Consider the following 24,612-nt stretch of genomic DNA (forward strand, 5'->3'; position numbering starts at 1 on the left):
GGCAAGTTTTGGATGGCATCCATCCTAGGTGCTCTCGGATACCTAGGGACCTAATACGAGAGCAGGTGTTGCATCGAGTGCATGTAGCAAGCACGCCTTCACAATTCGGTAATATGCATCAGCCCACGCCCCCCCGACCCTCTGATTCACAGTTGTCGTCCTCTGGAACTTCTCAGCCCCCTCACCATGGCTCAAATGGTATGTATCTACACAGCACAGCAAATCGCTCTCTACGATGCAAGCTTATCCTCGGAAAATTGGTCCTCTTTAGGTCTAGCGTTGGCAATCATCCGTGTGTACGGAGGACGGAGTAAGGTAAGCTCGCTAAGGTATCAAGATAGGCCATACTATGCCATGTTCATTCAGCCTTGCGAAAATCTTGGAACCTCCATTTCTCTTAATTCTCTCCAACTCACGAACCTCTCTGAGTTGCAACAGCAAGATTTATGCCCTCAATACTGTATACTCACTTTTCTCAATGGCTTGAAGCTATATTTCAATGGTTCAGAAGAACCCTAGAACGAACTTTGCCGTTCTTACCCTTTTTTTGGTCTTCCACAGATATCAAGCGAGTCGTGCGGGTCCACGATGAAACCAGGGGACAGTGCGCGAAACACTCTCTCCGTCCCAGATATCATCAAGTTTTTCTATGCTATGTCGGTCCACCGGTCAATTTCTGTAGCATACCGTCGCGGAGTTCCTGGTCTTATTGCAATGATCTGCCGTATTCTCCCTACTTCTTAACAGGGGCATCGAGTCTCATGTCAAACGCAGTAATGCTTGAGATACTGCGCCCTAGCCTCAATATAGTTTGGACCGCAGTAGAGGAGCACGTTATTGCGAGTGTAGTGCTGCTCTTAAATGCGTTTTTACCTTGTGGGTGACGCATGTACCAATCATTCAATGTGGCTTTGTATTATGTCTATTATGTACAATTCTCGGTTGGTCCCCAGATTCAAATTCAATACATGACCATTCCAAGAGTAGCTATAGAACGTCCACTTCTCTCAATTGTCTGTCCACTGCCAAACCAGCATGTCGCGAATCTCTTCTCCACTCTGTTAGCTAGTCTCGAATCTTTCGGAGGTCCAAGATTCTCGACTTGGTTACCTCTTGGTTGCTTTCACTTGTCCACCGTTTGTTCCCTCACTCACGTTCTACACACGGCTGGATCGTGACGTTCTTTCTTTGATCAATACTTTCAATCAGATCTGGTATCTAATTCCCACACTCACTCTTTTTCTACAACGACGACGACGACGACGACGAAGACGACAGCGACAACGAATAATACTCATCAGTTCATGTCCGTATCCAATTAGCTTCTGTCGGTCGGCGATACGGGGCAGCGGCGACTCGGCGGAGGGATGAATACGACAATGGCACCAATGAGAGATCAACCAGAAGATTACATGAACCGACTGGTTCAAAGGAATGTTATGTTAGACGATCTTCAATTAGTAAAAAGGGATGGAAAAGACAATGATAATGAGAATAAAAAGAAAAACGGCGAACGGGGTGGTGACTACGATGATCATCCAGATAGACAGGTCGATTACCCACCGACGCCTACAGCTGTGGTCACAAGGACTGCGTGGACCCAAATAACAAATACTGCTTGGACTACACAAACTGCCACTGCCTGGACCACGCAAACTGCGATCACTACTTCATCAAGTGTAATGACTGTCGTTGTTGTTGCTACGCCAAGCTCCACATCGACGTCGGAATCTTCAAAATCAACTTCGGTGAGTTGGAACGGAAACTGTTTGTGGGTGGGTGTACTGACTATCGACAGATATCAATTACGTCTGCCATATCTTCATCGCCAACAGGGGCTGTCACATTTTCCATACCAAGCTCAGAGCAGCCAGGAAGGAAGGGATTATGCACCCTTTCTAATGGAGCTCCGTGCGAAAGTGCCACGGCTACCACATCTACTGTCACTGCCTATGAGGCCATCAGTGCAAGCTCTGCGCCGACTGCTCAAGCAGATGAAGATGGATCATCTTCCGACGTACCACCTCAATTTCGTAATGGCCACGGACCTGATGGCGATCTTAGCCCTTTGGCGGAGAAACTTCTAATAAGTGCTGGATCAATAGGTTTGTGATTCAGAATCGAGTGATAACCAACTGTTGCTGACCTTGATTAATAGGCATATTCGTCATCATTGGTGCTATTATATATCTCGTTATCAGAATGAAGAAATTAAATCGATTAGCAAGAGGAGAGATATCAGAAGAAGAAGCTCGTTGGTATGGATGGAGAAGAAACAGAGGGGACCCAGGTCGTCCTCCCAGTTATGCTAGCGGCAAAGTTTCACAAAATGGATATCCTATTGATGAAAAATTCGCTGAAAGGGAGATGGGTGGTTTCTATAACTCCGACAACAAATCGTCACTCGAACGCCCGGGATCGGCAACTGTAAACTTACGAGGACTGCGTACAGATCTCCAGAGGAAAAATTCGACCAGGAGCAGTCATTCAGGATCGGGTATGTCTGCCAGTCCAGTTTCCGGCCCAGGTCAATCATACGGACCTCCAAGCAATATGGACTTCTATTATTCTCAAACGGGAACTATGAGGTCTCAACAGTCAGGACAATCTTCAAATGCCTATGATCCTTCTCAGAGGGAGGCCAATCACATAAGCTACTTGTCTTCAATATCGTCAGGATTTGGTGACTCACTTGTCATGCCTGATGATAGTGCACCTCCTCAAATTCCAGTCTCTAGATTTTCTTGGACAACGGCATCTCAGGGTGCGCCACAGAATCGAGACACTATATACACAACAACTTCAGAGGAAACAGCGCCACGGTTTCGCACTGTCAATTCATGGGTAGCTCAACAAACAGGACGGGTAGAGAGGAAACAGCAAAGTGACATGGAAATACCAGCGATGCCAGAAATTCCTATTTCGTATACCCACCGGTCACAGGTTCCCGATCCTTTATTTGCCGAGGGCCATCAACGCAATATGAGCGAGAACCCAGCTTTTAGACATCACCCCGGTGACGAAATCGAATTGGGAAGAGGTTCACGTGTTCCGAGTTCAATTCTGGATAGAAAGATGGGAATATAATTAAAACAACAACAGAATAACTCAAACAGAGAGTAAGTGTACTATACGAAAGATGAAGCTCTACCAATTTTGTATGTATATATGTCTAATTGCCTATACGGTCGTTCTAGCCTGGTGCTTGATTCGATGAGATTTGCATAGCGTGGAGCGGGGAGCATTTTTGTACGTTTTTGGGCATTTGGTGGCTGGTTGCTTGGATGTATGATTTATTGATATTTTCTGCTTCATGAAGAAAGGGGAGATGAGAGATTGACAGATATAACATATTGTAATATCATGACGAGAACGAAGCGAGAAATAAAACGAGCAGGACAGGGGAGTGAAATGAAATAAAAATCGATGAGAAAGCAAATCTGGGCTGGACAAGAAAGGCTCCGCTCAGTGCACTGTCGAAATTTCATGAGGCTTGGGCGCATTGCTTTTAGGCAACCAGCGCATGAATGTGTGATAGGAGGTGAGGCAACGAGATGAGATGAGAAGAGAATGTGATAAGGTGGACTTCAAAGAAGAAGGGTGGTCAAGAGACGATGCAGGGGCGGCGCAGAAACGATGAGGGGATGCGAAGGTGTGGCGGTGAAGATATAAGAGATTGTTTTCTGTCTGTAGCTTTGTAATATATAAGTGCAGTGATATAGTTTTTAAATATATGAGAAAAGTTTTAAATCAATGAGGTGGTCTCATAATCTACATATTGACGCTTGCTTGCTGGTCTTGACTGGATAGAATTTCTCATGGGGATTTTTTATTCATAATAAATGTACCATCCGGATACTTCACTTTGAGGGATTTTGGATTTGTCTTTTGATATTGATTGATTGTTGGGAAAATTTCATGGAGTTGAGATATGATAGCATGTAAGATTCGCTAGCATGCCCACTCCATCAAAACAAGCTGACTTGACCTCCTCAGATCAGCATGATATTTTTCGGTTAGAAATCGAATGGCATTATTCATTTATACACCCATCTACTCCTTTGTTTATTCATTTAAATACCATTACTATAACAATATCCTAGTCTGCAGAATCCTTCTTTTCTCGTTCCCCTTTCTCCTTCCAAAATTTCCATTTCCATCAAGTCGACTCTTAACTGATCCACTCCCAACACTTCCGCACAACCCTAACAAATCTCTGCATCGAAAATTCTCACCCTCTCAAATAAATTAAAAGTTTGTAGCCTACCCGGGTGCTACCAGGCATATGGAGCCAAACATGATTGGACCTCGCAAGAAACAGGATCGGATGAAAACGAAACGCCGCGCCACCGCACTGGTGAAATTCTCTGCCTGAAAAAGTGCTCAAGTGGAACGCGCATTGTGGCATTTGAGAATTGGGTTTCTGGTATATGGGTTGAGGATGGGAAGGTTTGGGAAGGAGATTGTGGTGGATGTGCTTGTTTGGATTTGGATTATGCGGATGGGGAATGGAGGTGGTGGGGTGGGAGGAGGGGAAGGGAAGGTAAGAGTCTGAGGGTTTGTGGTAAGGGGCTCGGAAGGAGGTGAGCGTAAGTTTTTACTTTGTTTTATAAAAAAAGGTTAGGCTTGCGTCTTGAAAGTATGGGAAGAGGAGGTCATAATACTTCAGGAAAAGGAAACTTGTGTGTCGTTCAGAGTTTGGGGAAGGTGCGCGGTTCGAAATGGAATGAGAGGCCGAAAGACTCGCGTCTACGGGTGCTAACACTCCCGAATAGTCTGTTTTCAATGACCCGCTAATGTTTCTGTGGACTGGCTTGGGTACTTGATTTATCTTCAACTCGTGGGGAAAGTTGTTTTTCCTACCCAAATGCTGTATTGGAGGAACTTCCACGCAAAGTGTTTGGTGTAGCTTGACGCTGTTCGCACACCAACTGTCAACGTTATGCCATTTCTACTTGAAACGAAGAGAGACAATGTATAATCGTCATCAAGAACCAATCATCGAATACATGATTTCTCCAGAAGAACCCTTTGGACTCCCACTAGGATTTCTGAAGTTGAATTCAACATACGACAGGAAATTAGATGGAGAAAGTTAAAACCAAAACCCGAAAATCATATCCAGTTCCAAACCTCCACTGCAATTCTCGTTACAACTTAAGAAACAGTGCTAAGCTGGCTGAGAATGTCCTGCCGTACACTTCGCAGTATTGAAATCACCACCAGCTCCTTCACCATCATTTCATGTACCTCTGTTGGCAAGGCCCAATCACCAGTATAGTATAGATACGCCACTGAATAGTCTTAATAAGAAGCATAGTTTAAAAGGAACATTAGGGTAATAGCAGGGGCAAGACCTAGCTCTGGAGCTTAGTGTTGTTTTTGCTCTACGGAAATATCGCTGTAGAAGAGTCAATCAGGCACTTCCAAAATGTACAGAGCGTTTTCCCGAAGATTTTAAACGGCGATATACTTGGTTTTGTGGTCAAATACTGATATCTCAGGAGAGCAAAATCAGAAAAGAGGTTGTTAGAAAATTAGCAGTACTGGGCTGCGCAGTGGATATCCGTGGAGCGGATAATTGCTCTGACAGATAATCCGCAGATGACCTGCAAATAACCCGTATATCTGCAAATAATCCGCGGATTATCTGCAGATTATCCACGGCTACAGATAACTTAGGCTTGAAGCTAAAGTTGGCGCTCAAGGAAAAATCGACACCATCAATAGTAGCAGCAAACAAACGTCTAATCGAAATAACGAAGACACGTATCTACAAGAGATGGAGTACACTACCATTAAACCACGGCTTTGCGCGAGTAGATTTTCTGCGAGATTCAAAGACTGTTTCTGAGCACACCACATCCCATGAGAGTGCATTACTGCTTCTAAATGTTTGATCTCTTCTTTAAGCAATCTTTAATGAACTTTGAATAAGTCTAACGTCATCGATTAATGAAATGAAGTGGGTGCAGGCCTGGTTGAAAGTCGGCTGGAGTAGACATTCGGTTAGAAAACCTTCCGACTTAAATATGTTCCGCACAATCTTACAACGATCACAGTTGTGTCAAGTACTATGAATGAAGATTACAGTATAGTTGGGCTTGATCTTCCTTAACATATCGGGAGAAGAGGACTCGCAGGAAAAAGTATACAATTAGTTCTCGGGACTGGAAATCAATACCGTGAATGAGAAATCATGAAGAGAATCATATCTTCTACGGCTGGCTGAGGGATATTGCGAACAAAAAGACGAACCCAACAGGATTGCTGGACGCAACGTTGAGTTATAGAAAACGATTACCCGGAATTATACATATATCTATATTCCATATTCTCAAATAATCCAGCCAGCTACAAAAACACAGCAAACCCTACAGAAAACCGAACACACAAACAATCTATACCAGAAATATCCAACTAAACACCAAAAATCTCTGCGCAAGACAGGTGGTATATATATATATATATATACATACTCGGCTAGAACAATACTTTCGACCCCTAACCCAAGCGACAAACAGGGGTATAGCACAGCACATCACATTATCAACACCACCACTCGAGTTTCAATCATCAGTTATCCCTTAGAAATCGTGGTGAATTTTCAAAATAAGCTTATTAAACTCCCAAGAGCCAAAATTCAACAACCACAGCCTGATATAAAACATTGTTTAAAACAGACGTCAAGATATCCTCATATAATTTCACATAATATAATGCAATACATGCTCCAGTACTAATAATAGTCAACTCTTTTATATAACCTGATTAATTATACTAGATTCGAGATTCAGTTATATGATTCACACACACACACACACACATATATACATCACTTCGCTTCACTATATACATACATACATACATACACACATATACACATAAACCGCTCATACCACCTTTGACAAATACACCAAATCTTCTTGAAAATTTTCAGATAGGTAGACAGGAAAATAACCACTACTTGCCCACCCATCCAACTCTTCTAATTCTTCTAATCCTCCTTAAAAGCTACCTGGCCTTCACTATTCGTAATCCCAATTCCAATTCCAATTCCAACCTCAAAACTAGCAAACATGTTTTTGCACGTGCACTTACTTACACTTACACTTACACTTCTTACCTGCGCAAGACAGCAATATTAATCCGAAGGAAAAGAAACGATAAACCCAGTGAAAAGTATTACCGAGTGCGGCGAGCGGAGCGCGATGATCTGATCTGATACATGCTGGATTTTGATCGAGCCTTGGATTTCCAAGTTCTAGTAGGTATGGCGAATACTTATTCCTTTGGGAATGATCACTCCAATAGAGCAGAGGGAATTCGACCTGCTTGATTACAGGAGAAGAAAATGTGATAAGCAAAAGTCAGATGCGTTCAAAGAGAGGAAACCCGAGTGAAGATAATCTGATAGCTAATAAGTATTAACTCTAGTTTCGATCTACCCCTTCTCACAGACGCCAATGCTCAAATTTGAGAAACCTCGCCCAAACTCGCAAGGAAACGGTTAGCCAGTATCCTATAATCCTACATAATGAAAATATCCACTCCATATTCAATAACATATTCGAAAGGAATTACTATTAGCTTTCACATCCCACCCACCCCCCATTCAACTCCGTAGCCAAACACTCTTAGTTGGATTTTTTCCCCTGCAAATGCCACGCGAAAACCTTTTCAAAGATCCCTTTGCCATTCCCAACAATCGTATCTCCATGACAAGGCACGATATTCTCAAATCCCCACGTATTAATTCTCTTCACGCTCTGGTTGAAACCCTCCCTATCACTCTTACTGAACAGATACCACAACATTCTTTTTTGCCATATCGCCGAACCATTGGCCGTCTGAAGATGACCAAACAACTTTGTTGCAAATCCCGAATTGGGATCCTCTCCCGTCTTAGAATACTGTTCTGTAGCCGGCATGTTGAACATCAGATCCGCTTCAATCAACGTCCTATCCGGTTTATAATAAAACACCAATTCCTTGTTCGGATGCGAATCCACAAATTCATATTCAAAGTCTGTATCGAACTCCGGCGAGACCCGAATTTCAGTCTTATTTTTCTTGGTAAAAATCGTTTGGAAATGGACATTGGTGACCTTCTTGTCCGACTTAGCTTGCTCGGCACGTTTCTCGGCAAGACCCTCGGGAGCAATGAAGTGGGCGTTTGGATAGGCCTTGTGCCACTCGGAGAGAAAGATGTGGTGCTCGAGATCGGGGGCTGCAACGTAGGCGACGCGGTTTCCGAGCGATTGGAGTTTGCTTGTTACCGAGGGGGTGAGGGCAACGGGAGAGAAGACGGCGAGCTGTCCAGATGTGAGACGGACTATTGGAATGATCGGTTAGCATTTGTATGTGGTGAGCGCGCGGAGAAGAGAGATATACCAATTGTCGCTCGACCACCGAATTTGATCATGCCAAATCGTAAGAAAGGCACTGAGAGTGTGGTAATATTTGGCGTCAAATCACGGATAACCATGACTTTCTCTGGATCTGAAGGAACGAGTTTGTCGGACATGGTGAGAATGTGGTTGTGAGGGTATGCGGATGTTGTGATGCTAGAAAAGAAGTTGTACGAAGTGATATTGTTGTACTCTTCGATGACGATGGATTAATGTGGTGGAGTGACTTTCCAAATCCGATGACGTTATCGCATGCGGAAAATATCCCGTGACTATGCCTTATCGTTCTATCGTCGGTGTTTATTTGATGATGGCTGTTTGCAGAGTGACAAAGACGAAAACGTAGGTAGGTAACCTTACTGAGAATGGATTTGATATGGAAAGCAGATATGAATATGAGAGAGAAAGACGAAAGAAAGAAAGAAATACTTGGACCTTTATAAAATATTAATTGCAATCACTTCGATCATTTGCATCTTGAATTCTCTGTCAGCAAATGGACCATTTGGAATCTGGAATTCAAATCCAAAGTCTGGACTGAAGAACGAGATGGATGTTTAATAAGCGACGCACACAGATACCGTACCGAGGCAGTTTGTAAAGATGGAGAAAGACCATGCAAAGGGTCTAGACGCTAGGATTCATTCCGAAAGGATATTGTAATCATTTCGAACAATTCAAAGATCATGTAGATTCTATAACTAACTATGCGTAAAGAGTAGAAGCCAACAATGTATGAGTGGCTGATTTCATATTGATTTCTACAAAAGTGTGATGATTTTCTACTTCATGCTTCGCTTTCATGTCAAGATCAGGATAGCTTACGGATGACATATGTACATATGGCATGACAGCATGACGGCATGACGGCATGATGAGAAACAGAAAGGATAATCAAGCAGTGCAGAGGTAGTTTCAACCCAATTATTCAGTTCAGGAACATCAAATACTTTCTGTCTCTCACAACATTCATCCCTCCTTTCTGTCATTGGACAACACGAAAAGTGTACAGAGTATTGATATTCATCTCTTCTCACATCCGGACTTTCCGAAAGATGCATCTTCATGTGAACAGTGTCTAAAATGAAAATTTGTTTTATTCAACACATTGGTGCTAATCCAATGCTACTATCGAGCCACCTCAGAAACCGACGAGCAGACATAAAACCGTATATTATCTAGAAGTATAGCGGCCTTTTGTACCATCTCGAGGCTTCGTATTTAATCCCCCAATTTACGCTACTTGTCCGAGTAGGTGTGTGTCCAAATGAAACAAGCAGAAAAATACATCAATGTGTGGAACCAGAGCCACGAGGAGAAATTGTGAACATGTTGTTCTTTTCGTAAAGTAGTAAGTTTAGGATATTCCATCCACCCATCCGAAACGCCACGAAGGAGGAATAGCACCAATTACACAGAGCTATGTATCGCGTGTGCTATGGAAGAAACTCGGCAAGAAGCAGTATTTCAAGAGAAGCGAGGCAAGAGGTTTATCGAAAAGAAGAGTCCTGCTCGTCAAACATAGAAGCCATGCATGATAATCATGCTCCAATTCTTCAATATATCTTCCCCAAGAAGTATGAACCCACATATCACATGCGTACACATCAACCAGGGAACTGATATGCGACAGGATAGCCCATAAGCTCCACAAGTTCAAACCTCCATATGTCTAATAGACGAACAACACGTTGAGGTAAGATTTGATTCATACCGAGGAAACCACTACCGCCGCGCTGCACAATTATTTGGTAAAGCCATCTACGAGTAGAATCGTTTTCTGCAACCCAAATTTTGCGCTCATAAGCAACCGCGAGGAACAACCAAAGTGCACTGTAGAACACCGCATGGAATACCAAACCCCAAAAAGTATCCCAGGCATTTGGCAATCTTCCACGCTTTGGATTGAATAAAACAGAGAGAAGTTTAGGTCCAACTCTGGGTGGTTTATCAACATCACCTGCGCCAGAACCGTCGCTTGCTTCAGACTCTTCGGAATTGGGGTCGTCATCAGGAGGTGATATATCCCAGGGGTCGCGTCCAGTGATCTTTGCAGGGACCCAACTAAGAAGAGCCAACAAATGCTTACACCAATGGAAGAAAAGGATGAGGAAATTGAATTCGACCAAGAGCCAGCAAATGACGGGATTGTGAGCGAATACTCGGAATGGCGTATAACGAATTGGTCCAGGGATATCTGCACCTGGTACGTCGACTTGTGTGATAGGTCCTGGCACAGGTACTTCGCGATCAACGTATTGAATAGGACCAGGAACCATAATTTCTGGGCCGGGAATGTAAACTTCTCGAATCACTTCTACTTCTTGAATCCGGATTTCAACCTTAGGACCAGCATCAGGGCCATGTCCGCGACGTCTGGTTTTTTTGTTGATGACTTGGAGATCGGGAATACCTTCTCCTTCTACCCCTCCTTCTCCTTCTCCTTCTCCTTCTCCTCCCTCCCCTGCCTCATCTTCGACTTCGTCTTCAGAGGAGCTGCTGCTGCTACTCTCGCTAGCTGCGCTGCTGCCTGCGGTTGAATTTTTACCACTGTCACCGTCATTGGGTTCGTAAGTTCCGGGGGCTGGGTTGAAACCTGGTTCTTGGGCCTTTCGAGCGTCTACAATCTGTTGTATGACATTGCGGCACATCTGAACATATTCTGACATCAGCTTTTGCGCTTCTGGTGATACTCCAGCTCCTCCTTCGGCCACAAGCTCTTTGTTGACCTTCTCAATCTTCTCAAGAAGCTCCTGCGTTTCCTGCTCCTTTTGCACCAACTCCTCTTGCACCCTCTTGCTTTCTTTTTGAATTGCTCTAGCATCGTTTCTGAAATCTTCGAGTTTTTGCTTTTCAACGGCCACACGTTGTATAAGCCGTTCGTTTTTGCTTATATGTACCGCCATTTCGTCCTTATAGGCAGCAAACTCAAAACTCAATTTCTCATAATCCGCCTGAGCGTCGTCGTGTCTAGTCTGCATCTCAGTCATGTAATTTTCGGCTTCTTGTATCTCGTGCTTCAGATCCCGGTTTTCTTGCTCGATAGCTTCACATCGCTGGTCTCTATTAAGGCACTCCGCTTCCCTGCCATTCATTTGATTTTCGACATATATGATATATTTTTCCTTCTCGGAAACTAAATTCTCCAATTTTTCAATCTGCTTTTCAAGCTCCAGTATAGTAGCAGCATCATTTCTTTTTGAATCGGCCATTTTGTCTTGTAGGTCAAAATGTTTCTCTCTTAGATTATCGTACTCGACGGTTCTCTTTTTCTTCTCTGCGGTATATCTTGCTTCGAGATTCCGCTGCTCTTGAATAAACCTTTCTTGGAGAGCTGTGAAAGTTTCGTTCTTCCTCTTTTCTTCGATATAGCCTGCTTCCAATTTCGCAACGATAGGTTCGAAAGCTGCAAGATCGATATGTGCCGCTTGAAGTCTTTGGTCGTAGGATTCGAGTTGGGCGACTGTTGTCGACACCTGCTCTTCCTTTTGTTGGACCAGCATGCGCGCTTCTTTGAGCTCCCATTCAAGCTGTGTTTGCTTTGTTCGATGTGCGACGCAATCGGTCCTGAGACAAGGCTTCAAAGGTCTGTACATTCCAAGGTTAGCATTGTTACACTCATCACGTGGATTTTAATTAAAAGTACTTACGTTCCATTCTTTTGCTTCTGAGATGATGCATCGTCGAGGTTGAATGTAAAAGTCGCGCCCTCAATGGCCGCCGACTGAACATTTCCGAATTCCATAGACATTGTTTCGTTGGTTGTTATTGATTTGTATGATAATTTGGATTCTGGATGTAGAATACGGAAGATTCAAATTTACGAGAAGAGAATCAGATGTGCGAATTTATGCCATTCGATTATCAAGCTATTATAATTATGATTTTCTATCGTATGGCTGTAGTTTGTTGGTTGGCTGTATTGACTTTCTTTTTCTTACGGTAGGGCGTTTGAGTTGTCGTCGGATTCACTTTTGCCTGGCGAACGTGACTATCGAGTTCTGCTAGGTATCTTGGCAAGCGATTAGAGTGAATAGTAAGTGGAATCTACTTAAATCTGTCAATGGCAACCAACAGGTCAAAATTAAGCAAATGTGCATGCTGGGCTTGGACTTTGACTTCCGCCCATTGTGACATCGCCTCTGATGTTCGAGGCAACCTTCGAACTTTAAAAGCACCAGTCTCACCTTCCGAATATCGTCCATCCAGTGACTGGAGTGTAAAAGATGATAAATTGATGTAATCATAACGCTTTGGGCTTGAGCTTTTGAACGCGGAATCTGGTCCAGAACATCAGGAGGTATCAGCTGTTAGCTTTGGAATCTGGATTCTAAAGCTAAGGGCACAACATTCATATTCATTCCCAATAGATAACTAGATATATATATTTATAACCAGAACTAATTCCGCGATAGTCCAGACACTCAATTCTTGACAGCCGTTGGCTATAAATCACGGGATTAGCATCTTTCATATGCATCATGCGAAGAGTTGATGTCAGACCTTTAAGACCAAGATCTATTTTTATATATCGTATTATATGAGGTGGGAAGCAAGATAACGGTTATGAATGGAAGGAGATTCACGGGAAATAGAGATGCAGTACAGATTATTCCCAAAGAGGAAGGTGTCTTACAGCCCGAGATGCTCAAGTTTGATTCAATACATTGAGTATCAGAGATAGTCAGAAAATACGACATGATCACATTTATTATTATTTTTCTATAAATGATACATTTTGGCATATCTGGGAAAGAACTTCTCTAATTGAGGAAAGAGAAAGAGAGGGGGGGGGGGGGGGGGGGGCTTATAGTCGCACCATTCCTATCTCCCTCCTTTCCTTTCCTTCCCATCCTTTCATTCAAAAATGTATACATTCGAACCCAAAGTAAGAAAAAATTACACAGCGAACAAACATACCGCATAAATCTCTACGCCTCAAAAGGGAACACAGTAAATCAGCAATTCCAATTGCATTGCGCACCTGACCAGGTACACGATAACACAAAAAGCCCCAAGTATATTCACACCCTCATCTCCCAGCGAGCAAGTATACATTCCAGTGATGAGAAGAGAAGATCAGTTTTCAAGATCCCTCCTAACTTCTATTTCTCAGTAACCATTTACTGGATTAGATTAACTTCATACACGAATCTCAGCCAGTGTCTATCAAGTGTCAAGAACTGCCTAGGAGCCTTGGCTCCCCATCTTCCCATCTTCCCATCTTTATATAGTAAAGTTTAGCAAAAACGCCACGTCCTCGAATGTCTAACTAGATAGCACCAGTACAGCTGAATTCACGCTTAAATTTACAATTGATCTCTTGATTGTATCTTTCTTAAATCTATAATCTGTACCCGCAGCCAACCCTTGACAGTATCTCAGAATACTAGATACTTGCCAATGCCAATATGAATGGCGCTACTACTATTGTTGTTGCGCTGGCACTTAAGACGTAGCACCGAGCTTAGCTCTTAACATAGCTGGAGGGGAATTTACTTCTTCACTCCCCCCCTTCCTCGTTTCTCCGCCAATTACAGCACATCATACCAGGAAACAGATTTCACACACACAACATCACAAAAACAACTAATAAGACAGAAGCGATATTGAAAAGTGTTTGAATTATAATAAAGAAAAGCAGCCGAATACGACGACATCGAGAACCAAGTTTGCAGAACCTCCACCCGCAGAAATCAAATCCAAATCAGATCTCTGCTCCATCCATCAAGTCATTCATTTCCATAATTTCATACTCAGATCCCTAGATCCATCCCATCATATCATTCATGCTTTCTTAAGCAGAAGCGATAGTAGCGAAACCAAATGAAGGTCCACTCTTGTCAAAAACACCGTAGTAAGCATTGAAGAAAACATCTCCATAAATGCTCTGATTACCACCACCCACACTTTGAAGCGAGCCATAACAAGTATTTCCAGTCGCGACTGCGAAATTCATCAAAGAACCCGGGATTGTCGCATAGTCAGTTGGGCCGATTTTGAATGACAAGGTAGGGAGAGTGACACCGCAAGGGAATACGTATCCCCCATAAGAGCTGGAATACATGGAACCAGGTACCTGGGCATAGTATGCAGTATTGACGGCGTCGCTCATGAGGATGAGTGTGGTTCCTGTATCGGCAATACCAGTGAATCCTGATAACTTGTGAGTGGTAGAGCCGACTTTGTAGGACGTAGATGGGAATTCCCAGAAACCGTCTCTGGAGTCGACGGGGGTGTAGGTGATGTTTCCGCTGTATTTGGACGAATCGGTGTATCCGAAGTCGTATGCTCCATCCGCCCCTAATGGGAGATATGCGGCGAAGAGTGGAGAACTGAGAGAGCTCTCGGCATTGTCAAAGAAGGTGGATTGAGATATTGGTTGAACTAATTGTACGTGAAGTTAGACGATACGGTCTTCTTGTCGAACGATTATCTAGGTCGCGAAGACTTACCAGTGTTAATCTTGCTGAAAGCCATACCAATGAGTCCATCGGATTCATCAGAGACAAATGAAGAAGAGACTCTGTTGGCAAGTTCAACTGCTTGGCCAGTGACTGTAGTCTCACCAATCTTAACGGTATCTGTGCCTACAGTGCCACTGGCTCCAGATCCATCGGCATACTGGATGCTCCAGGTGTAACCTGGGAGATCCTTGAATGTGGAACTCTTGCTTGAGGTGTAGCTAAAGCACTTTGTTAGCTCTTGACTTCTGCTGTCTCACTTGTTACGAATGATTACTTACATGTCATGACCTTCGCGCGAGGAGGCAGCTAGAAGAGAGGAGAAAACCCATCTGGTGAAATAGTTAGTAAATTTTACAAAAATAAGATGAGATACATTGATCGCCACTTAAAGTAAAAGCGAAACTCTTGGATTGAGATTTGCAAGATAGAGATCTCCTGGGAATTGTGGCACTTACAAATCTGCCGAACCAGTGTCCAAATCAAGGTTGAGAGTTTGACCTCCAACGGTAGTGGGAACGAGATACTCAACACCATCGACTGGAAAAGCTGGAGCAGAAGAATCTTGCCTCTTTTGGAGTGCCGACATGAAGGCATCAGACATTGGCTGGGTAGGCTGAAGGTGGTACTTGGCGTAGGCTTTGAGCAAAGATGCAGTACCGTTGCGAACATAGTTCGGATTGCGAATTGCTGTTACGCTGTGAGACGCTGAACCGGAAGAGGAAGCTGATGGAGCTGGAGCTGGAGCTGCTTGAGCAATGGCTCCAAGAGCGAGAAAGGCTGTGATATGGGAAAACATCTTTGATGAGTTCCGAAGGCGATGTACAGATTGAAGGTAGAATGGCAGATCTTGGGATTGAGGACTCGATGAAGACTTGATAAGGAACTGGTAAGAAGAGGATTCAACGTCTTCTTATACATACCAGGAAACACAGATGCGCCTTGACATTGCCTTTAGATTTAATCGTCCTACGCAACCCCAACTACTCGATCTGTCTCACAACGAGTGGTCAATTGTGCCATATCAAAAAGACATTGCAAAAGCACCTAGGCAAAAGATCCCGTGGCCGGTAGTCAAGCAAATCCAAAACGGCTTCAGATATGGCAGATTGAAATCATTCTGGTCCAATCATGGGACAAACCTGCGACCATTGCATAGGGTACAAAGCTAAAATCATCGCATTTCTCCGAGGACGGTGAAATTCCTTCTGATAGGCAGAACTTGCATGCAGTAACAGATTCAAAAGCGCAGAAGGCAGGCAGGAAGCCCGTGACAATAGGAGATTTATTTCGGGGCGGAGAGTCACTTCACCGCAAAGAGGGATCTACACTTTGTCCCCCAGCGAAAAGATTGTACTGTGCCATAACTACAAAAACAGACTAATTTACTTTGTGAAATAATGAAGAAACAATCTCAAATGCCGGGTGCCGTGTGCAGCAGTGGCTGGGAACTCAAGGACCCAGAGGAGTATACGTAAAACGACGCAGAAGATGCACTTGTGGAAATAAGCTTCAATTTAAGCCCTCGTGAGCTTTACTTGTACCTGATCTACATCAGCACGTGAAGCAGGGATTGTATGAGCACGACCACGTCGACGGGGTTTCCACTCCAACAGTTGATCATGCACACTATGCCAAAGATGTCCTCAACCTTAAAATCCATCTAATCTTGTGAAGGAAGTCGAGTGCGAGATAGAAACACTTAGCGACATCTGGCAATTGAGGGTTTGACCAAACACAAGATGTCGTGACACCTGACCATAATACGTCCGCAACTAAGCAAGTCCCGGGGGTACTTATCGCCTACGACCGACTGGATCACCGAGGAAGAGGAGATACAAAATTGGCATATAATAAGAACATCTTGCAGAACGGCTAGCTCATGGTTGTAACACCTCAGTTTGTACTTCGGCGAGTCTAGAAACACTAGCATGAACTCACTACCGTTATCTTGGGGCTCGTGTTGCGGGAGGAGGCTTCGAGATTTAAAGGTGTGGCGGCTGTGTGGCTGATACCCGCTGCTAAGATACCGATAACGTTTGGTTCATTTTCAGCAAAAGTTTCATGCTGTTTGAGTAAAATAGAGATTATATGTAGTGATGGACTATGTCGTGGAACAGCAATCAGTCACAGTGACAAAGTATAAGTAAAAGGGGACAGGAAGCGAGGAAGTCAATATGTCGTCAGTTTTATCCAATGGGAGATTTCATTCGCAATATCACAAGGCAACTCCAGAATCTACCCATGACTTGACGGGTTCGCGGCCATCCGAAGATAGGGATTGGCCAACGGGATTAGGTATTCTCCAATGAATATTCCAGTCAATGGGAAGTTTGTTTTAGATTGTGATAAGTTTCATTCGACTATGTTATTTTGGTGATAGACGGGTATTACTCTTGCATTGTCCTTTGTTAGTTTTACGGAACATTCAAGTTGAGCTGAATATCCACAAGAGGTTGAGTCTTCTATTCAGAGTGGTCATGGCTGTCACGGTTGTCACGAGTTGGAATTTTATATCAACCTGCTTCATTTACGTTGCAACTCAACGTATCGTTTTCGGCTTTGGATATGGATATCAATCTACTGTAGTATATGAGCCAATGCCCAATTCATCGTCACCTTCACGAAAAGACCTTGGAAGATGGCTTTGGAACATATGAAGCTGGCATGGCAAGAATTTTTGTTATCTCCTACCGCCTCTTTCGACAATAACTAGACAGGCAAGGCAGGAAGTGCTTCCTACACTTTCATAGTATTCGATTCCAACGCAGAATGGCTGCAGCATTCGAGCCTTGCTCGTGTGCCGCGGCCATGCGCCCAACTGGAATAAGAATTGCTAGGTAAGGTACATCGACATCATCAAGATGATAGCCACTCCCGGAAGGATATAACCTGTCAAAGTTTCACGTAAAAATAACAAAAATGCACGAGAGAACACAAGGAAACACCGATGGGCCCTATTAGCTGGAAAAGTGTACCGAGAATAAATGATAAGGTACGAATGAATAGTATACAACGTTGGCTAAAGATGGTGTACAACCACACAGAACTTGATGGAAAACCCACTTGACCAGAAATGGAATAACCCCTCTGAGGCTGTGGAATATGTATGCTGCGCGGGAGGTATTTTTTGCGCGTGAATACTGAACGAAGATCGGGCGAGTGCGACAAGTGACATTTGTAAAGCGCGAGTTCGCCGTCCGGTTGATAATAGATTATAATCGCGCTTGTTTTCGTGAGATGTTGTACACAGTAATCGATTTTCAACCATTTGCAGCATGTTTGTTACAAACTACACACGACCCAAACTCCAAGCAATGCCGTCACTTCATATCTAATCAAGTAATGTCGTCGTATGACCGAAAAAAGAGGATATGCTTCTGTTGGTTGAATCTCTAACCCCTGCTCTTGGTATTGAGAATGAGTGCGACAATCAAGCTAAGATAGCGAATTAGTATGCAGCCAATGTGACAGTTTGAGGATAATTTTGTGAAGTGGGCCTACCCGTATAGTCCCAGGACCTCGCCGAAAATCAATATCAAGACCATTCCAACAAAGATTCGTGACTGTTGCATGTATGATCGAACGCCCATATCACCAACTACACCAATTGCATAACCAGCGGCTAGACCCGTTAACCCAACCGACAAACCGCATGCCAAATGCATGAATCCACTATGAATACGTCAGTATTAAGCGGCACAAAACCCTACAAGCTGTGCATACTTGAACAAACTGTAACTCTGGCCAGGAGGGGGCCCCATATCTCCAGCTATAAGAACGGCGATGACGAGAGAGTAGACTGCAATGATACCAGACATGACGACAGGTATGAGAGACTAAACAGAGCACCAAATCAGTACGTGTAACATGTATGAATCGTCTTGGGTGATTGCGTACTTTCATGATCAAGTCAGGTCTAAAAGTACCAACACCTGCAATTCCGATGCCAGACTTTGCTGTACCATATGCGGCACCAATACCTTGAGGCTGTTAGTGAACTGTGGGATCCGTTGGAGTTTGAGAAGTGATGGCATACATCCGAAAGTCATCGCAAAGGCGATACCAGCCTGGAGAAGCTGTCAGTATAATGGCATTGACAAGACGGCAAACGTTGGAGCTTCGTACCATTCCAAAGAAGGGGGCAAACTTGGGGGCAAGATCTGATTCTGCCATGATTGATTTACTCTGTAAGTGTGTTGATGTAGGAAGGTTGGATGGAAATCGACAGTCGATAGTTGAGAGGTTGCGAGGTTGCGAGGTTGCGAAATGAGTTGTTATTGTTTGATGCAAGCTATCAAAATCCAGGCTTCAGTTGGGTGGAGCTAATAAGTTAGACAAGCGCCTCTTCTCTTTCTACTGTATCGCACAGCGTACAGTAAAGTAACAAGTGCTGGTGCTGCACCCGGTGCGTGTGTGCACTGACCGACAATCTACAGAGTCACCTCTATCATAACCGTACGAGGCCGCTTAGTCACCTGAATGACACCCGGATTCGAAAAACATCCAATTGCTCCAGTCAATCCCTCGTAGAGAGAGAGAGGTATGGACCTGGTATCATGAATGCTGTAATGATAAACACAATCCTCGTCCCAATTCAATTATTAGAGATCCCGCGGGACAGACAGAGAAAGTGCTGATCCTCCAGGAGTTCCCACCACTGCTCGACCCTTGACTCCAAGTGCGCCTTACTGCCCATTCTCCAGCTTTATGAAGTGTTGATTGAGACTTCCAAGCTTCGACAAGAAGAAGGATTCCTCTCTCGCCGCACCCGAAAGCCACACTAATAAAAGGATACGGTACCATTCAATGCTCCGGCGCGCCGCCAAAAAGAACTTGAACTAGCCAAAAATTTACAGATACACAACAAAAACAATACATTGCACCACAATTCAGTCCAGTCAGTCCAGTCGGTTCAGTCCAGTCCAGCCAGTCAGCCAGTCCTTCACAACTAGGGATTCTACTCCTGGTTACCCTTCTAGAGTAACCTTGGAAGGCTCGTAAGATTCTATTGAGCCTATCAAGGGAAAGAAGAGGGAGAAGAAGCATACATCTTAACTTTGGGCTCATTCTTCAGATGCTTTTGATCCCATTTGTTTATCTTCTCCTGCGAACAAGATAAATAACACGCAATACCACTCTAGAAAGGCTTGCTGATCATTCATTCGCTTGAGCTGATCAACTACATACAACCCCAACTCATCCTCCGACTCCGAAACAACAAAGTTAATCATTATCTTACCCGTATCTCAACCTCAACAACCACCTCAAATCAATTCGACATTGGAATTTTAAACCCCGTACTAGTGGATGTTATAGTAGGGTCCATAATATCATCGGTCTTGAGGTTGTCCCGGGGTTAATTCCCTCGGCTTCGAGTCTTGGCTCCTCATTCTAGGCCAACAGAAGAATCAACGAATAGAGTTACATTGCATTCACACAGCAAAAATACTCTTTGGCACATAAAATGGCAGACTACCAGCAAGGGCGGGGGAATAATGGTCGCCCGAATGAATATGGCCATGCTTCGAACTATCAACGGGAAACTGCCTTCTCAAATATCTTCGGTGCTGCCCCTCCTCCCGGCCGATCGCAAACCATGACTTCATCCGTGTCTCCTCCAGTTATGCCTCAGGGTCGCACACAAACGATGTCTTCGCAGATGTCAGGAATGCAAGGTGGGATGCCTCCCAGACAAGCTCCGGGCCAGGGCGGATATCGGCCTCAACAGGGGAACAATATGCCAAATGGAGGTGGCATGGCCAATGGCTATTATCAAGGACCTCGACAACCACCTCCTGGACAAGTACCTTCTCAACCACAACCTCATTCCTTACCACAGCAGGTTCGTAGCGATCGAAGACCATATCCTACTCCTCAGCGCATTGCACCCCAACAACCATTTCCTCCTAGACCTCAACAGCAGCGATATTACTCAGGCAATGCTCCAGCACTCGCCTCCGATCCCTATCGGTCTCAATCGATGGCGAGTATGCCTAGGCCACAAATGTACCAACCGACACATAACACTTTCAATCAAGCCCCCGCCAATGCTTTTCGGCAAGCTCAATACCAACACCAACCCGCAAAAACAACCGCTCTCGGCCGCAATATTCCAGAGAGACCTGATGAGCGCACAATGTCATTGACTAGCTATCCACAAGATCGTGACCAGCATCAAACTATGAGTGGACGAGTGATTCCAAGTAGACGGACTTCGGGGAATGGGCCGCAGGAGCTACCAGCTTTTTCTATTCCGCCCCCTGTTCCAGCAACTGCAACCCGAACTGCCAGTATGGCTTCTACTGTTGCGCCAGATATGAGCCGATCGATGTCCATGGCTTCGACTATTGTCCCACCGGAGCATTCGGATGTCTTAACGCATCGGCCTTCGGCCAAATCAATTAGCAGCACAGCTGGAGGATCATCAAGACACAAAGCTCCTCTGGTATATCCCGCATTGTTGTCGCGGGTTGGCGACTGCTTTCGAGAAAAAATCAATGTCGGTGATAGAACGAAGAACGATCTCACATACAAAAATGCTTTCAGTGGAGCGGAAGCGGTGGACATTATTTCGTATATTATCAAGACTACAGATCGAAATCTTGCCTTGTTACTTGGACGAGCTCTTGATGCCCAAAAGTTTTTTCACGATGTGACTTACGATCATCGATTACGTGACGCTGCTACAGAGATGTACCAATTTCGAGAAACGATGATGGACGAACCTCACGAAGCACCAGAAGTCAATGGTGTGTTCGTTTTACTCACTGAATGTTACTCTCCAACGTGTACTAGAGATCAGTTGTGCTATTCAATAGCTTGCCCTCGTCGACTTGAACAACAATCTCGATTGAACCTAAAGCCACAGCCTGGTCTTCGTCGCGAAAAGTCCGAAGCAAGTCTGCATGATGTCGATGAACCTGACGAGCAAAAACTCTGGATTAACACAGTCTCTCAAGAAATTGCGGATAGCGTTGGTGAACGGGAGAAGAAACGCCAAGAGGTCATTTCAGAGATTATGTACACTGAAAGAGATTTTGTAAAGGATCTCGAATATCTACGAGACTTTTGGATTCTTCCATTACGCTCAATCAATCAACTCGCTCCATCACCTATCCCAGAGGCTCGAAAAGAGAGAATAGTCAGAACTATATTCTCAAACATTGTGGATCCGCCTAGTATTCATGCTGTCAGTTCTAAATTTGCCGAAGCACTCACAGAACGCCAGCGGAAGCATCCTGTTGTGCAATGTGTTGGTGATATATTCCTTCAGTTTGTACCCCAGTTTGAGCCTTTTATTATATACGGATCAAACCAACTGGCAGGAAAATTTGAGTTTGAGAACGAGCGATCTTTGAATCCCTCGTTTTCTAAATTTGTAGACGAGACAGAGAGGCGAAAAGAGTCACGAAAGCTTGAACTGAATGGTTATCTAACGAAGCCGACAACAAGACTTGCCCGTTACCCACTCTTGCTAGATAATGTTCTTAAATATACCGACGATGGTAACAAGGACAAGGAAGATATCCCGAAAGCTATGAAGATGATTCGCGAACTGCTTACAAGGGTCAATGCCGAATCCGGAAAGGCCGAGAACCGCTTCAACCTAAAGCGATTGCACGAACAGCTCCGTTTCAGACCTAATGAGCGTGTAGATTTGAAGCTTACTGATGAAAACCGAGAGCTTATCCACAAAGGACCTTTGAAGAAGACACCAACAGATCCAACTGATATTCAGGCGTATCTTTTCGACCACGCTGTTCTTCTCGTACGCGTTAAGACAGTGGCAAAGAAGGAGGAAATTAAAGTATATCGCCGCCCAATTCCTCTTGAACTGTTGACCATTCGCGAAATGGATGAGTTTATGCCTAAGCTTGGAGTCGTGAAACGTCCATCGTCAAGTTTGATTCCTAGCAAGACTCCTACTAATGACAATAGTAAGAAAGATGGGTTCCCCATCACCTTCAGGCACCTTGGTAGGGGTGGGTATGAATTGACATTGTACGCAAGCAGTGCAGGGATGAGGAACAAATGGATGGAGCATATAGGTGAACAACAAGCCATATTACGTTCACGAGGCGATTTCTACAATAAATCTATCATTTCTAGTAACTTCTTCACGACCGTGAATAGGGTCAACTGCGTGGCACCATTCGATGGTGGACGTAAACTGATATACGGTACGGACTCGGGCATCTTCGTGTCTGATCGCAGATCAAAAGATGCTGCTGCGAAGCCACTTCGAGTATTGGATGCTACCAGTGTCACACAGATTGATGTTCTTGAGGAATACAATCTATTGCTGGTTTTATCCAATAAATCTTTGCAATCTTATCCTCTATCTGCGCTGAATCCGAATGAGCCTGCACTTTCGAAACGACCCAAGAAGATACAAAGTCACTGCAACTTCTTCCGTACAGGGATATGCTTAGGCCGCCACCTTGTATGCTGTGTTAAATCATCGGCTTTGTCGACTACTATCAAAGTATTTGAGCCTAACGATGCGATGTCCAAAGGGAAGAAGCAAAAGGGGTTCAAAATGTTCAGCAATGGTCAAGACGAGTTGAAGGCTTTCAAAGAATTCTATATTCCAACAGAATCTTCGTCCATACATTTCCTCAAATCAAAATTATGTGTAGCTTGTGCACGTGGTTTTGAAGTAGTATCTTTGGAAACTCTAGAGACTCAATCACTCCTTGATCAGGCAGATACATCTTTGGACTTCGTTGCTCGAAAGGAGAACGTAAGACCAATACACATCGAGCGACTGAACGGAGAGTTTCTTCTCAACTATTCTGAATTCTCCTTCTTCGTCAACCGTAACGGCTGGCGAGCTAGACCTGACTGGAGGATTGATTGGGAGGGACTACCACAGAGCTTCGCGCTTTCTTACCCTTGGATACTCGCCTTCGAACCGAACTTTATTGAAATTAGAAATATTGAGACTAACGCTGTTCATATTGTTCCTCATAAGAGCATTCGTATGCTGCATACGAGCACTCGAGAGGTATGTGTCATCCTAAAGTCTATGCTTGAATTCTATAAAAATACTAATTAATTGTAGATCATATATGCTTATGAGGATGAGCGAGGAGAGGATATCGTTGAGGCTATCGACTTTTGGCCAGCTGGACGTAAGCCTGAAGGACAGCCGGTTTCTAATGGTGCTGATTTCCGTGACGGGGTGCATCTCCCAACATCCTCACGTCATTGAGCTTGATTTTAAGCCTATCCCGTACAATTATAATAATATGAATACCCACGCCATAATCATCCTCATCTCGATTCTCAGGTTTAGAATTACATGACATCTGATAAGTTTCGATCAATCTCTTCTATTATCTCCTAGGTGTGCTGGACACGCTGGTTTTACAGCCAAAGTCGTGCATAATACTTCGGCTCATTTTACAATCTATCGACTTATTGAAGAAATGAGATACCATTTCCCAAGCACGTGGACTTTTATTTTGCTAGCGGTGGCTGAAGTTGTTCCTCAAAGTGAAGAGCAAAGGATTCTTATGAAGTCAAGGAAAGATGTTAGGTTACGGGAAAGGGGCGACAGGCGTCAACCAGTGGAAAAGGGAGGAGGAGATGAGATTCCTTCCACTACATCTTTTGATTCTCAGCTTTTTAACTTTTGACACTCGATTGGTTGAATAAAGGCACGCATGATATCTATGTTTCTGTACATTGCAGCTGTAGTCTTATGAATAGAACATGTGTTTCTCTACTCG

The 24,612-nt window shown here is 44.1% G+C and overlaps 6 protein-coding genes across 8 annotated transcripts; 2 read left to right on the top strand and 4 right to left on the bottom strand.

Annotated features, from left to right (window-relative positions):
• The first annotated feature begins 251 nt into the window (after window positions 1–251).
• BCIN_08g03730 (hypothetical protein) lies at window positions 252–3,753 on the top strand. Of its 2 annotated transcripts, XM_024694596.1 has the most exons (4): window positions 252–1,748; window positions 1,799–2,105; window positions 2,159–3,119; window positions 3,198–3,753. In XM_024694596.1, the coding sequence occupies exons 1-3, from the start codon at window positions 1,380–1,382 to the stop codon at window positions 3,085–3,087; spliced, it is 1,605 nt and encodes a 534-aa protein (XP_024550386.1). In that variant the 5' UTR covers window positions 252–1,379; the 3' UTR covers window positions 3,088–3,119; window positions 3,198–3,753. The 2 variants fall into 2 exon arrangements, with proteins under 2 accessions (XP_024550386.1, XP_001553955.1); XM_001553905.2 differs by having other exon boundaries at window positions 2,159–3,753.
• A 3,622-nt stretch (window positions 3,754–7,375) lies between these two features.
• On the bottom strand, window positions 7,376–9,050 carry BCIN_08g03740 (hypothetical protein). 2 transcript variants are annotated; one of them, XM_024694597.1, is made up of 3 exons: window positions 8,998–9,050; window positions 8,395–8,887; window positions 7,376–8,335 (listed from the first exon to the last, which is right to left on the bottom strand). In XM_024694597.1, the coding sequence occupies exons 2-3, from the start codon at window positions 8,525–8,527 to the stop codon at window positions 7,638–7,640; spliced, it is 831 nt and encodes a 276-aa protein (XP_024550387.1). In that variant the 5' UTR covers window positions 8,528–8,887; window positions 8,998–9,050; the 3' UTR covers window positions 7,376–7,637. The 2 variants fall into 2 exon arrangements, with proteins under 2 accessions (XP_024550387.1, XP_001553958.1); XM_001553908.2 differs by having other exon boundaries at window positions 8,395–9,050.
• Window positions 9,051–9,495: 445 nt separating this feature from the next.
• BCIN_08g03750 (hypothetical protein) lies at window positions 9,496–12,433 on the bottom strand. The gene is made up of 2 exons (XM_001553910.2): window positions 12,062–12,433; window positions 9,496–11,999 (listed from the first exon to the last, which is right to left on the bottom strand). Exons 1-2 carry the CDS (start codon window positions 12,160–12,162, stop codon window positions 10,019–10,021), a joined length of 2,082 nt encoding a protein of 693 aa, XP_001553960.1. The 5' UTR covers window positions 12,163–12,433; the 3' UTR covers window positions 9,496–10,018.
• Window positions 12,434–14,021: 1,588 nt separating this feature from the next.
• Window positions 14,022–15,951, bottom strand: Bcap10. Its single transcript, XM_001553911.2, has 4 exons — window positions 15,334–15,951; window positions 15,157–15,207; window positions 14,867–15,096; window positions 14,022–14,798 (listed from the first exon to the last, which is right to left on the bottom strand). Exons 1-4 carry the CDS (start codon window positions 15,672–15,674, stop codon window positions 14,209–14,211), a joined length of 1,212 nt encoding a protein of 403 aa, XP_001553961.1. The 5' UTR covers window positions 15,675–15,951; the 3' UTR covers window positions 14,022–14,208.
• A 1,847-nt stretch (window positions 15,952–17,798) lies between these two features.
• Window positions 17,799–19,327, bottom strand: Bcvma11. The gene is made up of 6 exons (XM_024694598.1): window positions 19,004–19,327; window positions 18,915–18,945; window positions 18,776–18,858; window positions 18,602–18,714; window positions 18,380–18,550; window positions 17,799–18,313 (listed from the first exon to the last, which is right to left on the bottom strand). The coding sequence occupies exons 1-6, from the start codon at window positions 19,049–19,051 to the stop codon at window positions 18,271–18,273; spliced, it is 489 nt and encodes a 162-aa protein (XP_024550388.1). The 5' UTR covers window positions 19,052–19,327; the 3' UTR covers window positions 17,799–18,270.
• Window positions 19,328–19,829: 502 nt separating this feature from the next.
• On the top strand, window positions 19,830–24,573 carry BCIN_08g03780 (hypothetical protein). Its single transcript, XM_001553914.2, has 2 exons — window positions 19,830–23,885; window positions 23,943–24,573. Exons 1-2 carry the CDS (start codon window positions 20,343–20,345, stop codon window positions 24,090–24,092), a joined length of 3,693 nt encoding a protein of 1,230 aa, XP_001553964.2. The 5' UTR covers window positions 19,830–20,342; the 3' UTR covers window positions 24,093–24,573.
• Window positions 24,574–24,612: the final 39 nt, after the last annotated feature.

This window comes from Botrytis cinerea, chromosome 8 (assembly GCF_000143535.2).
Source record: "Botrytis cinerea B05.10 chromosome 8, complete sequence".
NCBI lineage: Eukaryota > Fungi > Ascomycota > Leotiomycetes > Helotiales > Sclerotiniaceae > Botrytis > Botrytis cinerea.

Bases quoted from the DNA above. Each gene is read 5' to 3' on its own strand.
- BCIN_08g03730 (XM_001553905.2), top strand. From the start codon at position 1,380: ATGGCACCAATGAGAGATCAACCAGAAGATTACATGAACCGACTGGTT. The intron at 1,749-1,798 runs GTGAGTTGGAAC...GACTATCGACAG, and splicing joins AATCTTCAAAATCAACTTCG to ATATCAATTACGTCTGCCAT. The intron at 2,106-2,158 runs GTTTGTGATTCA...CTTGATTAATAG, and splicing joins AATAAGTGCTGGATCAATAG to GCATATTCGTCATCATTGGT.
- BCIN_08g03740 (XM_024694597.1), bottom strand. From the start codon at position 8,527: ATGTCCGACAAACTCGTTCCTTCAGATCCAGAGAAAGTCATGGTTATC. The intron at 8,336-8,394 runs GTATATCTCTCT...TCATTCCAATAG, and splicing joins CGGTGGTCGAGCGACAATTG to TCCGTCTCACATCTGGACAG.
- BCIN_08g03750 (XM_001553910.2), bottom strand. From the start codon at position 12,162: ATGTCTATGGAATTCGGAAATGTTCAGTCGGCGGCCATTGAGGGCGCG. The intron at 12,000-12,061 runs GTAAGTACTTTT...TGGAATGTACAG, and splicing joins CAGAAGCAAAAGAATGGAAC to ACCTTTGAAGCCTTGTCTCA.
- Bcap10 (XM_001553911.2), bottom strand. From the start codon at position 15,674: ATGTTTTCCCATATCACAGCCTTTCTCGCTCTTGGAGCCATTGCTCAA. The intron at 15,208-15,333 runs GTAAGTGCCACA...CTATTTCACCAG, and splicing joins GACACTGGTTCGGCAGATTT to ATGGGTTTTCTCCTCTCTTC. The intron at 14,799-14,866 runs GTAAGTCTTCGC...ACGTACAATTAG, and splicing joins TTTCAGCAAGATTAACACTG to TTCAACCAATATCTCAATCC.
- Bcvma11 (XM_024694598.1), bottom strand. From the start codon at position 19,051: ATGGCAGAATCAGATCTTGCCCCCAAGTTTGCCCCCTTCTTTGGAATG. The intron at 18,946-19,003 runs GTACGAAGCTCC...CAGCTTCTCCAG, and splicing joins TTGCCCCCTTCTTTGGAATG to GCTGGTATCGCCTTTGCGAT. The intron at 18,551-18,601 runs GTATGCACAGCT...ACGTATTCATAG, and splicing joins CAGAGTTACAGTTTGTTCAA to TGGATTCATGCATTTGGCAT.
- BCIN_08g03780 (XM_001553914.2), top strand. From the start codon at position 20,343: ATGGCAGACTACCAGCAAGGGCGGGGGAATAATGGTCGCCCGAATGAA. The intron at 23,886-23,942 runs GTATGTGTCATC...AATTAATTGTAG, and splicing joins TGCATACGAGCACTCGAGAG to ATCATATATGCTTATGAGGA.